The 19,666-nt window shown below is 38.4% G+C and overlaps 1 protein-coding gene across 1 annotated transcript in view; it reads right to left on the reverse strand.

Annotated features, from left to right (window-relative positions):
• DDR2 (discoidin domain receptor tyrosine kinase 2) overlaps positions 1-19,666 on the reverse strand; it is a 1,312,077-nt gene that overhangs the window by 586,298 nt on the left and 706,113 nt on the right. The window contains exon 7 of the mRNA XM_044301410.1: positions 17,001-17,184. Coding sequence (XP_044157345.1) covers positions 17,001-17,184 — 184 coding nt within the window. The remainder of the gene's footprint in view (positions 1-17,000; positions 17,185-19,666) is intronic.

Here is a 19,666-nt window from a genome sequence, read left to right on the forward strand (position 1 = left end):
ATCGCAAAGTAACTTCAGAGCTGTAGTGGTCCCTAAAAATTGGGTTTTTGTAAATTTCTGAAAAATTTCAATATTTGCTTCTAAAGTTCTAAACATTGTAAAATCCCCAAAAAATAAAATATCATTCCCAAAATAATTCAAACCTGAAGTAGACATATAGGGAATGTAAAGTCATCACAATTTTTGGGTGTATTACTATGTATTACAGAAGTAGAGAAACTGAAACTTTGAAACTTGCAAATTTTTCAAATTTTTTTGTAAATTAGGTTTATGCAAAAAAAAAATTTTGGACTTCATTTTACCAGTGTCATGAAGTACAATATGTGACGAAAAAACAATCTCAGAATGGCCTGGATAAGTCAAAGCGTTTTAAAGTTATGAGCACTTAAAGTGACACTGGTCAGATTTGCAAAAAATGGCCAAGTCCTTAAGGTGAAATAGGGCTGAGTCCTTAAGGGGTTAAAACCTAGATTATTAGTGCAGTTTTTCTAGCTTGGAATTCAATGTCACAAAAGCTCAGATGCCATGCTGGTGCACTGAGCTTGCATAAAATGGCCGCCGCCCACCAAACTAACAGACGAATAAAAGTTATTTTTTTCAATCACTGGGCTCAGGGCAGGGTAAAAAGATTGTTCCCTGCACCCACACAACTAAATGTATGTAAATCGCTGAGTTAGATTAAAGTTCTAAACAAAGATTCTCTCCTACACTAGTAACAGCAGAGTGACGTGCAGCGCTACGTGACTCAAGCTTATATAGAGGCTGGGTCACATGCTGCACTGGCCAATCACAGCCATGCCATTAGTAGGCATGGCTGTGATGGCTTCTATGGTCAGACAGTTAAACGCTTGTTGATTGGCTGCTCTGCAGCCTTTCAAAAAGCGCCAAGAAAGCGCTGAACACCGAACCCGAACCCAAATTTAAAAAAAAAAAAAAATCCTTAAGTTCGGGTTCGCTCAACCCCAGTCAGCAATATCAGATCAGCGGGGTTCCAACTCCTGAGAACCCTGGGAGAGACATCTGCTATGTAGTAGCTATGTCAGCATACTGCATCTCTGCTCTCATTGAACTGAATAGGAGCAGAGCTGTATTATGCTGGAATAGCTACTACACCATGAACAGAGCATTCTACTTCTGGATCTGATCACTGACTTGTATCTAATGCTGGCGGCTGCCCAAAAAGTTGATTGATGGTGATTTTAGGTGTTGGACACCCACCAATCTGATATTTATGACTAGAGATGAATGAATCAATTATAAACAAATCAAATTCAGTTACCATCTCCCATATGGAAATGTTTCCAATATTGGCAGCCAACAAAACCATCACAAGCTCTGCAGGCAACAAAATAAGACACGGTCAGTCATTTTAAAATGTCATATTAACATCACTAATGCTGTCTTGGTGTTAAAGATCGCGTGAGTTAGATACAGTCCTAAGAGTTCTCAGAGTATCATCCACAACTTTTCAGGGCAATCTGAGCACTTTTCATTTGGGTCAAATTTATTTGAACCTGAGTTTAATCTGCTAAGCAATTCATTTGAATCAGAAAAACTAATCTCAAGAAATTTGCAAATCTCTATTGATGTCCTATCATGATGATATGTGACCAATATCTACAAATTGGAGAACCCCTTTAATGCTAGTGATGTATATTGTGAAAGATTTATTAAATGAAGCACACACCATAAATTATGTCATAAATCTGTTGCAACATACATCAATAAATTTGCCAAGTTGTCATTTACAGAATGGCTATAATAAGATTGACTGTAAAGATTTATTTTTTCCAAGCTGAACAAGACAGATTTTTCAAGTTGCTTATTATAAGAGACTCACATCCTATTGTATAATCTAGTTGCCTTTTTCATCTCTCCTATATCATTTTTAGAAGTCAATCCCACATTCAAGATGAGGCCTCAGAAGGAATTTATAGAAGGGTAATACATGCCCTCATTATCTCCCACCTAGACTACTGTAACATCTTCTCATGTGGCCTTCCATCTAGCACTCTCACACCCCTCCAATCTATCCTCAACTCTGCCGCCCGACTAATCCACCACACCCTGTTACTCCTCTGCCTCTCCCCTCTGCCAATCCCTTCACTGGCTCCCCCTCTGAAATACTTTCCCAATACATCCCGACCCGTAATCTCCAATCCCCACAAGACTTCATTCTCTCCTCTCGTCACCTCTTCCCACAATCGTCTCCAAGATTTCTCCTGTGAATCCCCCATACTCTCAAACTCTCTATCCAAACATACCAGAAAACCCAAGTCTTCAGACAAGCTTACAACTAGTGACCCTGCTGCCACTATACCGCCATGACCAGCTTTACCCTCACCTTCTGTGTCCTTCCTCCATACCTTGTAGATTGTAAGCCCTTGTGGGCAAGGCCCTCTCTCCTTCTGTACCAGTTTGTAACATAGTAACATGGTATATAAGACCAAAAAAAGACATTTGTCAATCCAGTTTGGCTTATTATCCTGCAAGTAACGCATCTTATTCATGCTTATTGCAATTGTCTGAATTATGTATTTATGTACAGCGCCATGGAATGAATGGCGCTTAAATAATAATAATAATAATAATAATAATAATAATGATAATAACTAGAAAAGCTACAATTTCTGGGGAAATTGTGTGAAGTGTTCTTGCCTCCACTAGTAGTCTACAACTGGAGTGGGCGGAGTAACTGGGTGGAGTGGCTTGAGTAACTGTTGTATGTTTGGAGTGGCTGGAGTAACTGGAAAGGTTAGACTGGGCAGAGTAACTTTATGGAGTGGGCAGAGTAACTGTGCGGAGTGTTTGGAGTGAGTAAAGATAGTAAACATTACACTAACCAATTGATCAAATTTAAAAAGTGTACATGGCAAGCTTGATAGAGTGAGAAATGCATTTCAACTTTTATTTATATAGCATTTAATTGCAATGTTGTTGCCCAAAGTGCTTCACAGTTACATTAAAACTTACATTTATAAAAACAATAGCAGCCTCATCAAGCCTAGCAGATGAAGGTATGACCACATGCATTTGGGGGGGGGGGTCTCAGCATCTTGACGTAGAATGGAGGTGAAGGTGTGTTATCTGTTTGATGATAATCAGTGTTCACAACCACTGTTTCCTGGAAACACTCATGCCCTGTTTATGCAGGCTTTAAGCGTGTTCACAACCACTGCTCAAAACACAATACACAGGATCATGATAGCTATAATACCTTTGCAGTACTCCTGACTGGAGACAGTGCTGCACCCTGGAGATGTAAATGTGATCCAACAGTGTGTTTTATTCTGTGGTGGCTGCCCAGACCAGTTGGGTATATCCTCTTGAGTGAAAAAGGTCAGATATTGGCTTCTTTGCTCTGGGCAGAAAATCTTCATTGAAATCTCCACAGAGTATTATAGGTTGGCAATCCATTATTTCCAAAGATTCCAAGAGGACCAGCAGGTTAGTAAGGAATTGGCCAATACTGTAATCCGGTGGCCTGTAAACAACGGCGATCAAAGCTTGTACAGGGGACTCCAGTTTGACAACCAAGAACTCCAAGTCAGTCACATTGTGATGATGCATATAAAAAACCAGCACTCGCTCAGGTGCACGCTGCCCGGGAGAAAAGCACACTCCACGATAATCAAAGAAAACTCCCAGCAGCTGTGTCTTGATGCAAGTAAACTTTTTATTCCATAAGTAGGAATGGTCCTATAACCAGGACGTGTTTTGGCAATGTGCCTTTATCACCTGTTGATAAAGGCACATTGCCGAAACATGTCCTGGTTATAGGACCATTCCTACTTATGGAATAAAAAGTTTACCTGCATCAAGACACAGCTGCTGGGAGTTTTCTTGTTTGAACATTGTGATGATACTGCTTTTAAAAAGCCTTATAATGGTTTCTGACTTACAAGACAACACCTCCCCTACTTTTACTTGCAATGTCAGGAAGGTTCGTGTACGAGAGGTGTCTGTTGCATTTGAACTGGTTGTAGCCCTCCAGCTGGAGACTTTTAGCAACAGAAGAGCCTGAGAGAAGAGTGTCAGTGAAACATAAAACATCTCCAAGTATAAACTCGTGGTGAGATTCGATATCTTCAATGTGAGCTGGTAATCCTTCCGTGTTGTGATGGATAATTGTTAATGTTTGCTGTTTGTCTGTTGTCTGTAGAAAAGAGGGGCATAACACTTTCCAGTGATGCATTCTTCATTGAGTCCAGGGAGGCTGTGATTTCAGGATCAAAGATCTTCTTCTCATCAAAGTCGGTTATGTGCAGTCTTTGCAGTGTAGTCATTCTACTCAGAGCAACATAGGCCATTCCCGGTTGGAAGACTCATTTCAAAGAGACCACTGCCGACTGTATTGACATCCCTGACACTTATGAATCATACATGCAAAAGTCAACTTCAGGGGGAACTGCCTGCGAACAACTCCTTTCTGTCTCAGGTTTTCCTCTACCCTTTCTATGTACACCAAGTTGTCAGCATCACCAGACTTGTTACAGTATCTCTGTCCTGCATTTGGATTGTCCAGCACAAGCCTAAGCTTGTTTACCATAGTAGCACCAGTCTCAGCCTGGATGATTATTCTTGCAATATTGCCAAATGTCCCATTAACAAGCCCAACTTCAACATCAATGTTTCTTGTGATCATGATAAGGGCACCTTCAGCTGTTTGCAGTGTGTCAATCAGATTGTCTTTGTGTCCTTTGAAAGGTTGGTGTTGCCTCTGCATCTGTCAGTGTGATCATCTGAAAGTAGTCTTTCCAGGTGTCATTGGTATTTTGCTCAAAAGCACAGAGTGGCTTACTTTTTCCCAGCAGGGGGACCTGGTAAAAGTCTCCTACTGCTAGTACTGACATACCACCAAAAGGTTTCTTACCACCTTTTATTTTCTGTAATCTCTAGTTGATGTAGGCAAACAGGGGCTTTGAAATCATTGACACCTCGTCAATACCAAATGATCACCACATTTGACAGCTGTGCCCTCACTTCATCTATGAGATTTCCAAGTCCTTGGTAGGGTGGCTTCAAGCTTCATGGCAACTTCAGCAGAAAATGCAAAGTGTTCCCTGAAACGTTGAAAGCTGCTATTTTTGTAAATGCAGTATGTAAAACTCTGGGCATAGATATGTCTGCTTCCTCACGTAGTCTGGTAAGTTTACAGAGTATCTTTATCCCCTCAGCATAGATGCACTTGATCAGGTATGATTTGCCTGTCCATGCGCTACCAGTGACAAAGTAATTGAATGGGTCAGGATTTGGGCCACGGTTAGTGCACCCGTCACAAACTGAGTAGAATGTCTGAGCTTGTGTCCGGTTAAGGTTTCTGTACATTTTCCAAAGAAAATCAGGGCAGATTTGTGGGGCCTTCACAGTAAGCGCAATTCCACCTGTTTGTTTGTGATGTGTATACTCCAATACTGTAACATCATCTTGTTCATTCTCATGAAGTGGCTCCGCTTCTTTGCGGTCCTCTATACATTCCAACCTATCCAACTCAGCTTCTGGGGCAAAAGTGTTCCAAGCATCTTCAACAGGGACGTTTTTTACAAAGTCATCCAAGACTTGTTCCACAATTTTGTTGTGTTGATCAAACTTCTTTTGGTTGCTGGTAACAATTGCAGACACTGCTCGGATTGCTGTTTCTGCTGGTAAGTTCACACAGGCGCCTTTGTAAAAATCATGGTGTGTTGTTTACAGTTTTCAGTGATGACTCTGAACGGTGTAGGAGGTAGAGTTTAAGCAGTCTGCCATAGTAATTCTTGGGGTCCTCCTTCTCAGAGAAGAGTGTGTACCTGATGATTGCAGGCTTCCCTCTAATGCGTTTTTGAATCATTCCCATTTCATTCAATAGGCTGACACACTTGCCATCTTCCTTTTGCTTGCCATAGACAACCCTGTAATGGGATGCAAAGTCTGCCAGACACATGGACTCAAACTCTGGTGTTTTGGGTCTGGCTCTGTATTTGTCGACAAAACTCGTCATCCAGACATTAAGAGAATTGACTGGTTTGTTCTGCAACGCACTGAGCGGGAGACTCATTTTCAGTGCATTGGCAAAAAAACAGCCTCAGGTGAGCAAGACTTCATTTTCAGGTTGCATGTACGGGCCACAGACTCCTGGGCGCTGACCTCTCTGTGTTTCGACTAAGCCTGAAGAACTTCTTTCATTTCTTCTCGTTCTGTCTCTGTTTCTGGGCTCATTTCTTTGACTATTGTTTTGAGATAGTCACTCAGCTTGCGTTCTGGCTTGGATATGTAGGACAACATGTACATGATGCAACCATACTCATCAAGAATCTGCTGGATGTCCATGTTGGCATTCAAGGTCGTCAGCAAATGTGGATTGTAGTTGTTAACTCAGCAGTCCTTGACCTCACGCTTCATTGGAATCATGCTTGAGGAGGTCAATGCCTCAATGTACGAGTTGTACTGATTCAAAGTCATATCACACTGTGCCAGTAGGCTTGACATGCCTTCAAGCTGCACTTTCAGGTTATTAAGCAAATCCCAGACTGGTTTCAGTTTGTTTTTGGCTGCTTGTGGTTTCATTGCATGAACTCCTTGTTCTTTTGGCATCGGGTAAGTTATCCTCGTTTTTCTAACAGGTGGCTTTGGAAATCCAAATCTGCATACTCTGTTTCATTTCTTGCATGATTTTGAATGAGATCTGCTGTGCATTTGAAATTCTGTTACAAATCTGTGAAGTAAGGCCTGTTTGGCTTCATTGGTCAGCTGGCATGAGATGCTATGATCTATAAAGGCACACACCTTGTCATCACTGTCTTGTCCAAATACAGGAGCTCCTGCTACCCAACAGAGACAAATGTATATGAGGGCTCCCTCTCGCCTGAAATTCAACCCAGTAAAAGTAACCCATAACTTCACTGATTGGCTGTGCAGGACCCAACAGCATCTCTCGCATCAGAGCATCAAGCCATTTGTCAACCATGTGCATGGTGGTCACTAGGTCGCCTCGAAGAATGTCATACTTTTCAGCCCAGTCTAGCTCAGCAAAATCAACCATTTGACCTTGTTGTGCCTTTATTGCCTCTATTATCTCTGCACATCTGAATTCTGCAGCAGAGAAGGTAAGAAAAAAAAGTTGGCTTATCCAATTGTCTGACCATTGCTAGCAAATTCTTCTGATTTTTATCCCAGCAAGCTGGACTCCCTCTCAGTGGTTGCATGAACCTTGTGGCATCTCTGTTTTGCACGAACCTCTCAACCTCACGCTTGTCTTGTAGCAACTTGTTGAATATTTTCTGTCCATCCCTGGCATTGGGTTTTCCTTTTCTTAACTGGATGGACATGCTGCTTTTGGCCATGTGTGTCTCTGTGACAAACTGTGCAAAGAAGAGGTAGCTTGTGTCTCTTGCAAAATGAGTATCAACACAAAAAAATCCTTGCATTGAAATACATGCTCGGGGACAGTTTGACTTGTCTTGCCTGGTCCAATGTATTCTGCCCAGTAGGGAACTGAACAGGGAAAGCCATTGCTTCAAGCCTAGGAACTTTAAAGAAGCTGACAGATGTGTTTCCTAGTACAGGTGCAATGCTGAATATTCCATCACCATGTGTCAGTGCTTCCTCTCCAAGGTCAGATGGCTGCAAACAACTGTCTAGGCCAATTCCAGGTCTTAGTGCATCCTTCTCATCCTCTGCATTGGGAGGTTGTTGGTCATGGCCTTCCTGTTGCTCAGAAGCAGCCGGTAAACCTGCAGACTGTATCTCTGATGGATCACAATTTTCGATGCGTTCAAGTATCTCCATCATTTCAGTTCCATCCCAACTGCCGAGTTCCATCCCATCATAATTATCAGCATCATCAACATCAGAGATTGTCCCATCCACTCTGATTGAAATGTCACTGTAGTCGGGGTGTGTGTCAATGAGTTTTAAGAGACCTACTACTAAATTTCTCATGTTAACATTGTGAAAGAGCTGGTGGCCTTTGTAAGTCTGACGTCTTTTCAGCTTCACTCTGTGTAACTGGGATGTGCTGTGCAATCTTGGTAGAGTATTGACCGTGGTTTCCACCTCGGATGGCACACACACTATAGCGCTGTGTATAGTTGCCTGTCGACCTTTGGGAAGTGTGATCTTGGCAAATGACAGTATTTTGGTCAAAAGTTGTCTTTTCAGCATGTTCAAATTGCATAGCTCTGGGGGAATGGGCGCCAGATCCATGTTGTTAGCCACAGCGATAGATGATTTGTGTCATGCTTTTAAATGTGAATCACAGTTGTGACAAATCCATTATTTGGTCCTTTCATCTGTTATGGTGCATTGTTCAGGGCCTTGACAGTGATTGTTGCACACATGGACATATTTCCCTGTCAAAAGGCAGCAACAATGTGTAGATTATTCTTGTAATTGCTGTGAATGAAATGTTTCACTTCGTTAGGAAAAAGGGTGGTATGACACATCATGCACACAAAAGGTGGCCCAGCTTTTAATGCATTCATGGAAAGTGATATAGTTGTCTGCATTAGGCTGTTGTCGACTGGCTGACTGCATTCCCGCTGGACATGAGTCCATAATTTGTATTTCATTCTTATTTTGAAGGCACATTGCATCTTATGGGTTATGCGAAAATCTGCTTGAGTGCGACGCTTCATTTTCATGCAACTCATGCACTGTTGCAAATGACGTTTTCTGAAATCAGGATCATTATGATATTTTCTGGTGATATATTGCTTCTTCTTCAAGTTAAAATTGTGATCTGTTGCATATTTGCTGGTTGTGTATTGCTTCTGTGAAGATATGGTGGCTCACTCTATTTATAGTTATGGAGTGGGTGCTACTAAGCCTAATATGACTCACCCAGTCAAAGGTAATGGACAATGTGAAGGATATAGAAAGGCTGAGCACTCACCACCTGGGCCAGACAGAGACACAGACCATGTAGTAAATGACAATATTTATTACACCTATTTGTGATCTAGACAATTAAAATGTATATTTAAAACAATATGGTATTAATAATGAGTGAGTAATAAAACAATCGTAAATGCTAAAAATCGCATATTATTAGGAAGCACAAAATACATCAATACATCTATTATATATATAACGATAACAATGTTGAACGCTAGAAGAATAAATATTATCGGTCAAATAGAATAAAAAATCGATAAGAACAATCGATGAAATGATCGATGGAGAATTCGATAGGAACTTCGCCAATGAAATGCTCGATATTTATGCAGATGGAGCTGTAGACAAAATTTGTGATCTATAAAGTCAATTCGATCGTTTGCGGTCAATTCGATCATATGAACAAAATCGACATATAATCAGTTAGTGGATTACACCTCTTAGTATAGTTCAATTGCCATCTGACATGAGTTTGTGGTGGCATCCCACATGGCTCACAATGTCAGATCCGGCGGTACCTGATTCCAGTTGCTTTTTTGGAGTAGTTCAGGTAGTCGTATAGTCCCCAATATGAATAGTCTCCCGATGATGTTCACCGATTTTAGAGTCAGGACCTGATTTGTAAATATCGAGGTGTTCACTCCACTCTGAGAAAGTCGAAATTTCGATGAAGTTAAAGTACAATTGTCAGGATGTTGGGGTCTCGTAAATGTTCATCAGCTGATGTCCAGGTCTTACAATAACCAGACGCGTTTCGGGGTCCTTTCCTGGCCCCTTCCTCAGTGGTGACCCGTGGTGGGAGTCTATCCCCTTTTATACTCAACATCCTTTAGGATCAGATAAAACGAAAGTGTGGTGTGGATCTGATCAAATAGAAACTCTGGTGTGGAATAATCGAAATAATTATTCATATTGAGAAAAAGCACTTTCAAAGCTTATACTTATATAGTCATTTTTGGTGATAGTATTTTCTAACATTTCCCATTGAATTCTGTCATCATTATACATAAATTTTTGTATGCGTTATCGATGCGATTTTTAAATCGCAGATGCGTTTTTTTCAATGAGGATGAGTTTTGTTGTCCTTTACCTGTATATACATTAATTATATCAATTTTCATTTATTTTAACCCTTAAAATATGATATAAAACATTAGAAAGCATTACAACATTAAAATGAAATAGAATAAAATAAGATCTATGCATTAATAAAATAGTAATTTAAAATAAATATTTGTCGTTCTTGTCCAATCATAGCTTTATTGGAGAGGGGAAGGAGTGGAAGCCCCCCACCCAAAGGGGACCAGTGTGGGTATTAAATCCACCTCTGGGCCACGTCGGGTAGAGGGCTGCCACCCTCAGATGTAACTCAAAGAAAGCTGAAAAGTTTGGATTCGGCATTCAGGCCCATGGGTATAATTGAATGAAAATTGAATATAAATCGCGATTCAACACAAAACATATGTTTGATGATATCTCCTCCTCTCCAATGTGGCTTGACTCTTTTAATGGCGGCAAAGGAGAGACAACTGGGATCTTGATTATGATGCAATTTAAAATGTCTCGAGTGTGTTTGTCTGATCCACTCCTGATTTTAGTAAAATGTTCAGAAATTATTTTAAGGTTCTTTTCGTGCGTCCTATATATTGTTTGTCGCACGAACATTGAAGAATATAAATAACATTTTTACTATTGCATGTTAAAAAATCTTGTATTATGTGTATAACACCATTAGAAGTGGATTAGACCTTCATTGTTTTTTTATTGACGCGTGTCTTTTTACAATTAGAACAAGTATTGCACTTAAAGAAACCTTTCAAATGAAGCCACCCATCTATAAATGGATCCGAAATAGAATTTCCAGATTTAACAGTGGGGGCAATTTTCAAACCTAAATTTGAGGCCTTAGTATAGATTATAGTTGGTTTTCTTGGTAATAATGCTCCAATGATTTTATCTTTCTGGATAAAGTGCCAGTGTTTATTGATAATTCTTTCAAATTTTTTTGTAATGTGTATTAAAAGGAAGAATAATGTTTGTGCGTTCCAATTCTGGCATATTTTCTTGTTCTATCGGATTTTCCATATCCTTAGGGACTTTGTTGAAAAAGGACTGTCTGTCTAATTGTTTAATCTTATTTAATGAGTCTTCAACACATTTTGTGGGGTAATTTCTCTCTTTAAATTGCATTTTTAATGTTTCGGCTTCTTGCTCAAAGGTTTCATTAGTGCAATTCCTCTTCAGGCGTCTAAATTGGCTGCTCGGAATATTGAGCAGCCACCTCGGTAGATGACAGCTAGAATGGAGGATAAAACAATTTCTAGCTGTGGGTTTTTGGTATGTTGAGCATATACATTTATCTTGTTCAACTCTAATGTTAAGATCCAAAAATTCTAGATGTGCTTTGCTAATATTGGAGGATAAACGAAGATTCCATTTATTTAGATTAATCTTCTCCAAAAAGGAAGTTAGTGTTGTTTAATTTCCCCTCCAAATGAAGATCACGTCATCGATATAGCGGTACCACAGCACCAGGTTCGACCCCATCATATGATTAATAGTTAGTTCTTCCCACTCTGCCATAAACAGGTTGGCATAGCTGGGGGCGAACCTGGTGCCCATGGCTGTCTAGGTAGTTTGGAGGTAATAGTCTGCATCAAAGTAAAAATAGTTATGTTTTAAAATCAGTTCTACACCCTCTGCTATAAAATCAGTTTGTTCGTCGTGGAACAGTTTGCTGCTTTCAAGTTGTTTTTTCATCGCTGCTACTCCCTGTGTGTGGTCAATCGATGTATGCTTTTGGACATCTAAGGTGCCCAAAATCCATTGAGGGTCATATTTTAATTTTTCTATAATTTCTCCAACTTGGGTTGTGTCTTTGATGTAAGATCTGTTTGTTTGTTTTTTACAACAGGTTGAAGTAGGTTATCTATGTACTGGGAAAGGTTTACCGTTAATAAGCCGATTCCCGAAATAACGGGGCGGCCCGGTGGGTTAACTGGATCTTTGTGGACTTTCGGTAAACAGTAAAAAACAGGGAGTTTACTTGTGTATCTAAAATAAATTTTGCTTCACGGTCTGATAAAATCTTATTTTTTGTACCTTTAATGCAATAGTCTTTTAAAATAAGTTTAAAATCTCCTGTTGGATCTACATTCAATTTGGTGTAAGCATTTATATCAGCTAATTGTCTCTTGCATTCATTATTATATGTTTGGGTGTTCAAAATCACAATATTTTACATGGATTGTAGATGTTTTATTGCTTGAATTTCTAAATTAGAGAGATTATTTTTCGTAGATTTAATATTTAATGATCTTAACTCTTGTTCCACGCTTTTTCGAAATGTGTTCACTTCAGTACTAATTTCTTGTCTGGGGTATTTTAGTGATTTTGGTCTTAATTCTGTATGTCTATATTTTGAGATCTCCTCCAAATTCATATTGATTGGATTCTTAAGGAAGTATTTTTTAAGGCAGAGTTTGCGAATATATTTTTCGATTCCTATATATATATCGAATTTATTCGCTTTAGCAGTGGGGGCAAATTTGAGGCCTTTGTTTAAAAGTTTAATTTGGGATTCGGTTAATTTAACATCACTTAAATTAATTATGACATCTTGATCTAGATTTATTTTCTGTTGTGATTGTGCTCTCTTTCGTTGACTCCTCCGTGTATTCCTTTTCCTGCTTCTACTCCTTCCCCTCTCCAATAAAGCTATGATTGAACAAGAACGACAAATATTTATTTTAAATTACTATTTTATTAATGCATAAATCTTATTTTATTCTATTTCATTTTAATGTTTTAATGCTTTCTAATGTTTTATACCATATTTTAAGGGTTAAAATAAATAAAAATTGATATCATTAATGTACAGGTCCTTCTAAAAAAAATTGCATATTGTGATAAAGTTCATTATTTTCTGTAATGTACTGATAAACATTAGACTTTCATATATTTTAGATTCATTACACACAACTGAAGTAGTTCAAGCCTTTTATTGTTTTAATATTGATGATTTTGGCATACAGCTCATGAAAACCCAAAATTCTTATCTAAAAAAATTAGCATATTTCATCCGACCAATAAAAGAAAAGCGTTTTTAATACAAAAAAAGTCAACCTTCAAATAATTATATTCAGTTATGCACTCAATACTTGGTCGGGAATCCTTTTGCAGAAATGACTGCTTCAATGCGGCGTGGCATGGAGGCAATTAGCCTGTGGCACTGCTGAGGTGCTATGGAGGCCCAGGATGCTTCGATAGCGGCCTTAAGCTTGTGAGCCACAAACTGATTATATGTCGATTTTGTTCATACGATCGAATTGACCGCAAACGATCGAATTGACTTTATAGATCATGAATTTTGTCTACAACTCCATCAGCATAAATATTGAGCATTTCATTGGCGAAGTTCCTATCGAATTCCCCATCGATCATTTCATTGATTGTTCTTATCGATTTTTTATTCTATTTGACCGATAATATTTATTCTTCTAGCTTTCAACATTGTTATCGTTATATATATAATAGATGTATTGATGTATTTTGTGCTTCCTAATAATATGCGATTTTTAGCATTTACGATTGTTTTATTACTCACTCATTATTGATACCTTATTGTTTTAAATATACATTTTAATTGTCTAGATCACAAATAGGTGTAATAAATATTGTCATTGTCATTTACTACATGGTCTGTGTCTCTGTCTGGCCCAGGTGGTGAGTTGCTCAGCCTTTCTATATCCTTCATATTGTGTATTGCTTCTGCTTTAACTTGAACCATGCATCTGTTGCATATTTTCTGGTGATGTAATGCTTCTGCTTTAAGTTGAAATCGGCATTTGTTGCATATTTTATGGTGATGTATTGCTTCTGCTTCAACTTAAAATCAGCATCTGCTCTGTATCGGCTGGTGATGTATGTCCTCTTCTTATTGGTGACAGACATCTTTGTAGCCTTGAAACCACGCCTTCTTTTATTTCTGTGTCTTGTCTCCAGTTTTTGTCGTTGCTGTCCATTTAATTTGGAAAATGCCTTACTGTCCTTCCATATGCCCTGTGAGGATTTTGCATCAAGTGACCATGTAGAATGCTTGCTGGCTGGGAATCCAGTGTGTGTTGCATCTTTGGTCATCTGTGTAACTTTGTTCTCCACATGCTTTCCATTATGTGGTTTGTCAGATTGCACTGGTGGGGACAGCAAACCATCTGACAGACGTCTTGCAGGATGAAATGAGACTGGCATGAAGTCATACTGCAGTCCATCAATAGGGTCTCTGGTGTCTGTAAGGAGCAATTCATACAACCTATAAATCCTGTACAGTGCTATGGAATGAATGGTGCTTTAATAATAAATAATAATAATAATCCTTGCCCCCCATATCACTCAAATTTGTAAAAGTGATCATAACAGCTTTTCCTTTTCCAGTGGAAGGAAGTCCATCCTTATATGGACTATGAGAATCAAACAGTCCATATCTCCCAGACTTGTCTCTGAACAATGCAATCTGGCACTACTATAAAAAGTGCATGTGTAACATCTGCTTTGAGGCACTGAAGTCTTGTGGAGAGGTCATCAAACCAACCTTGGTTGTCAATGTCTACCCTGGCTCTCACACATCCTGATAACACTGGAGATTTAACAACGTAATACTCATATTTGTCAGTGTTGACTCTGAGGGGCACTTCTTCCATTGTCAAGTGTTGGTGCTGATAGACATTTCTTCGTTTTAGCTGTTTTATTGTTGTGCCATACAAGCTGTTGCCCTTCTTCAGTATTTGATCAAGATCATCCTTCCTAACATCATCAAGCTCACTGTGGTATGCCAAAAATGTCAGAGCCATCCATGTACACTGTTTGTTCCTTAACCTTCCATAGCCATGATGACCCTGATGAAATGATGCCTGCACAGAGTTCTCACTTGGTACACATGGTTCTTGCATGCCATGGTTTTCAGAAGTGCACATCACACTGTCACTGTACTCTTGAACTTGACACTGAGTTGAACATGGGAATGACACCACATGTTCACTATGTACCTCCTGGGCACATTCACTGTCACAAACCTCCATTTCCACTATGCTGCTGTCGGGTTCGGGATTCTGAAAGCGTGGGTCTGAAAGTCCAGTTTAGTCCAGCATATCTTTGCAGCTTTAGATCTCTTTCCTTTAGATGGCATGATGAATGATATTCACACAGCTCTAATTTCTTTTCATAAATGTAGCTAGTTGAAACACCTCAAATACTCTCTACTGAATAAAACTTATTTCCAAATCTTAAAACAGAAGCCAGCCAAACTGACATGAATTCAAAATTAGATTTCAAATAGGGCAGAGAAGAGTGGTTAAATTATAGAAATAGTGAAGCGAGCACTCGCTCTATGGCAATACTCAGATTTATTAATTATAAATGCCTATTTATTGCACTTAAAAAATAATGATACAATAATAAAACACTATGGTTAAAATACTAAATGAATATAAAACTATATAATAAGGTCGACCATAATATAACACTGATAAAATTCACATTTGTTGCGTAGGAGGCTTGGTCAAGCATATATAAAACTTGCTAGTACATAAACAATCTCCAGTGGTGTCCAAATATATAAGTGATAGGAATATAATAAGAAGAAAAGGGGTGATGAATTAATCTTAATAGAGTGGTGTTTAAATAATGTCCATAATGGTGATGAATTATAAGGTGCGTAGGTGAAGAGGGCACCTAATGGAGCGCTGCGTGTTAGTACACGCTGTTATGCTTGTGTTGCTTCCTATAGCAACCAGAAACGTCCGAGTCACTCAATGTACTGTAGACCGCAACAGGCACTATGATCCGTTGGTGATATTCGGCTGTTCAAGCTTTTAACACAGTCTATTTTGACTTATCCGCTAAAGTCTTACCTCTGTCCAGAGGATAATACTTCCTAAGATGTGAACAATCTTACCTCCGGAAAAAGAGGTTGCTTGTTTTGAACGCTGAAGGAAGACTGCTAGACTCGCCGCTGCGTCTTCACGGCTTGCAGGAACTAACAGTCCAACCCGATCTCGCGATAGTACGAGTGGGACTTACGTCCGATCTCAGTACTCACTCAGGTGGTTAAAGCTGTTCCGCTGATTATCAGGTAGCAGTTCTTAGATGAATATTTCTCTTTATTGCATGGCCATGCAAAGTCCTTTATAGGGAGGTATAAGCGGAGTGTCTGATAGCCCAGACGCGTTTCGGGATAGTTCCAATCCCTTCCTCAGTGGTAAAAACAAACTGCTCCAAATTGCTCACTTCACTGGCAGGTGCCATCTTCAAATTGTCATAGTTTTAAAAACTATAAATCCTACAGCGAAGAGCTTTATATTGTGAGAATCATAAGACCCAGACCTATATTTTGATGTATAGTATGTCTCTGAAATATTAAAAATGAAAGCACAGTCGCAGTTTAGAAATTGCCCTTCAAATTTGAGGTGGCTAGAGTGGAGTTTCAATGAATGTCAATGGGCGGCGTGAGTTGCAAACAAATGGTCATATCGTGAAAACTATCAGGACTATGGCTTAGCCGTGGACATTTCTAGCGGCAACAGAGATAGCTGAATCTTTTGATATAAGGTGTGTAGGTGGGTTTGAAAATAAGGGAGTGGTGGCAGTTTAGAAATCATGTCCTGAATTTTCAGCTCACACTCTAGCTTTTGTCAGCTCCCACTCTAGTTTTGAACATTCCACCATTCATTTCTATGGGACCAAATTCGCCACAAAAATGCTGATATTTTGTAAAACATTAGGCAAAATGTTCCACAAAGTAATAGCACACCAATCGGGAACAATCTGCACATTTTGGTATATTACTGTCTATGTAGTGTAAAAACTGTTGGAGGAGTTATGGTGGTAAATTTGGCTAAAATAATAAGAATATATATGTGAGATAATAGTAAGTGGTCTTGCCATGCAAGAACACTTAATAATAAATATTGTATTGTGACCATTATCTGTTATATTTTTACATTTATTATACCATAGGACTCCATATAATGCTATTCAATGTAGAAAAAAGTATCTACATATTAATAATAAAAACAATGGTTATCTTTGACATATAAATAATGCATCAATATATGTTGTCTTAGGAAGACCTTCATTGTTGTGAAGTTTCTTATTCGGTCAAATTCAAACATGATTTCCACATATCCATTAGGGAGAGATTCATTGCTCCAACCAACATAATCATATCCAGGCCACATGTGGTACTCATGAGTCAGAGTGAAATCATCCAGTCCAGATACTCCATCAGTCAGTTGGCCGAGTCCTTCAGTCATGCTAAAATGGATACAAAAATAAACATTTAAGTAATATGCCAGAACAGTGAGATAAATTTGCATGCTTCAACTTGCTATGAATATGGAGTAGCAAATTATGAGAGAAAGGAAAGACGAAACAGCTCCTTTTGGCCAATTCTCACCATGATGTCTGATGATTCATGATGGCTTTAAGTGATGCCGTGAAGTTATAAGGAGAAATAAAAAACTGCAGACATTAATGACACTGGGGGAGATTTATCAAACTGGTGTAAAGTAGAATTGGCTTAGTTGTCCAAAGTGACCAGATTCCACCTTTCATTTTTCACACCTCCTTTGGAAAATAAAAGGTGGAATCTGATTAGTTGCTATGGGCAACTAAGCCAGTTCTACTTTACACCAGTTTGATAAATCCCCCTACTCATTTTAAAGTGAAAATGTATGATTTTGCTCCCAATCTCGCCTGCACTCCAGCTTAATGGTACTGCTACCCGTGCAAAGATGCACTAGAAACAGGTTTAATCCCTTAAGGACAGGGCCATATGTCACCTTAAGGACTAGGCAATTTTTTGAAAATCTGAACAGTGTCACTTTATGTGTGAATAACTTTAAAAAGCTTTTACTTATCCAGGCCATTCTGAGATTGTTTTTTCGTCACATATTGTACTTCATGACAGTGGTAAAATGGAGTAAAAAATATTCATTTTTATTTATAAAAAGAATACCAAATTTACCAAAAATTTTGAAAAATTTGCAAATTTCTCTACCTTTATAATAGATAGTAATACCTCCAAAAATAGTTATTATTATACATTCCCCATATGTCTACTTCATGTTTGGATCACTATGGTAATGCCATTTAGTTTTTTGGGGATGTTACAAGGCTTAGAAGTTTAGAAGAAAATCTTGAAATTTTTCAGAAAAGTTCTAAAACCCACTTTTTCAGGACCAGTTCAGGTCTGAAGTCACTTTGCTTACATAATAGAAATTACCCAAAAATGACCCCATTTTACAAACTACACCCCTCAATGTATTCAAAGCTGATTTTACAAACTTTGTTAACCCTTTAGGTGTTCCACAAGAATTAATGGAAAATAGAGATAACATTTCAAAAAATGTTGGCAGAGTTTTCTTTCAAATCCATTTTTTCCAGTTACAAAGCAAGGGTTAACAGCCAAACAAAACTCAATATTTATGGCCCTGATTCTGTAGTTTACAGAAATAAAGGAATGCCATACGGTTTTTGGAAGGCAGATATTGATAGACAGTTTTTTTTTTTCAAATGGGACACTATGTCCCATTTGAAGCCCCCCCTGATGCACCCCTAGAGTAGAAACTCCAAAAAAGTGACCCAATTTTAGAAAGGGTGGCAGTTTTGTTGGTACTATTTTATGGTACATATTATTTTTGGTTGCTCTATATTACACTTTTTGTGAGGCAAGGTAACAAAAAATAGCTGTTTTTATTTTTTGTTGTTTACAACATTTATCTGACAGGTTAGATCATGTGGTATTTTTATAGAGCAGGTTGTCACGGATGAAAAATTATTTTTTAGTGTCTCCACATTCTGAAAGCCATAGTTTTATTTATTTTTTGGGCGACTGTCTTGTGTAGGGGCTCATTTTTTTCAGGATGAAATTACGGTTTGATTGGCACTATTTTGGGGTGCGTATTACTTTTTGATCGCTTGCTATTACACTTTTTGTGATGTAAGATGACAAAAAATGGCCTTTTTTACACTTTTTTTTTACGGTGTTCACTTGAGGGGTTAGGTCATGTGAAATTTTTATAGAGCAGGTATTACGGACGTGGAAATACTTAATATGTCCACTTTTTTTTATTTATGCAAGTTTTACACAATGATTTCATTTTTGAAACAAAAAAAATCATGTTTTAGTGTCTCCATAGTCTGAGAGCCATAGTTTTTTCAGTTTGTGGGCGATTATCTTAGGTAATGATATGATTTTTGTGGGATGAAATGATGCTTTGATTGCCACTATTTTGGGGTGCGTATGACTGTTTGATCGCTTGCTATTACACTTTTTGTGATGTAAGATGACAAAAAATGGCTTTTTTTACACTTTTTTTCACCTGAGGGGTTAGGTCATGTGATACTTTTATAAAGCAGGTTCTTACGGATGCGACAATATCTAATATGTAAACTTTTTTTATTTACTTAAGTTTTAAACAATACCAGCATTTTTTAAACAAAAAAATAATGTTTTAGTGTCTATGTTCTGAGCCATAGTTTTTTTTTTTGGGGGGGTGATTGGCTTAGGTAGGGGCAAATTTTTTGCGTGATGAGGTGACGGTTAGATTAGTACTATTTTGGGGGGCATACGCCTTTTTGATCACTTTGTGTTGCACCTTTTGTGATGTAAGGTGACAACAAAAATGGCTTTTTTTACACATTTATATATTTTTTATGGTATTCATCAGACAGGGTGGATCATGAGATATGGGCGTGGCGATACCTAATATGTTTTTTTTTTTTTATTTAGATT

The sequence above is a fragment of the Bufo gargarizans genome, chromosome 7, assembly GCF_014858855.1.
Source record: "Bufo gargarizans isolate SCDJY-AF-19 chromosome 7, ASM1485885v1, whole genome shotgun sequence".
In the NCBI taxonomy this organism is placed as follows: Eukaryota; Metazoa; Chordata; class Amphibia; order Anura; family Bufonidae; genus Bufo; species Bufo gargarizans.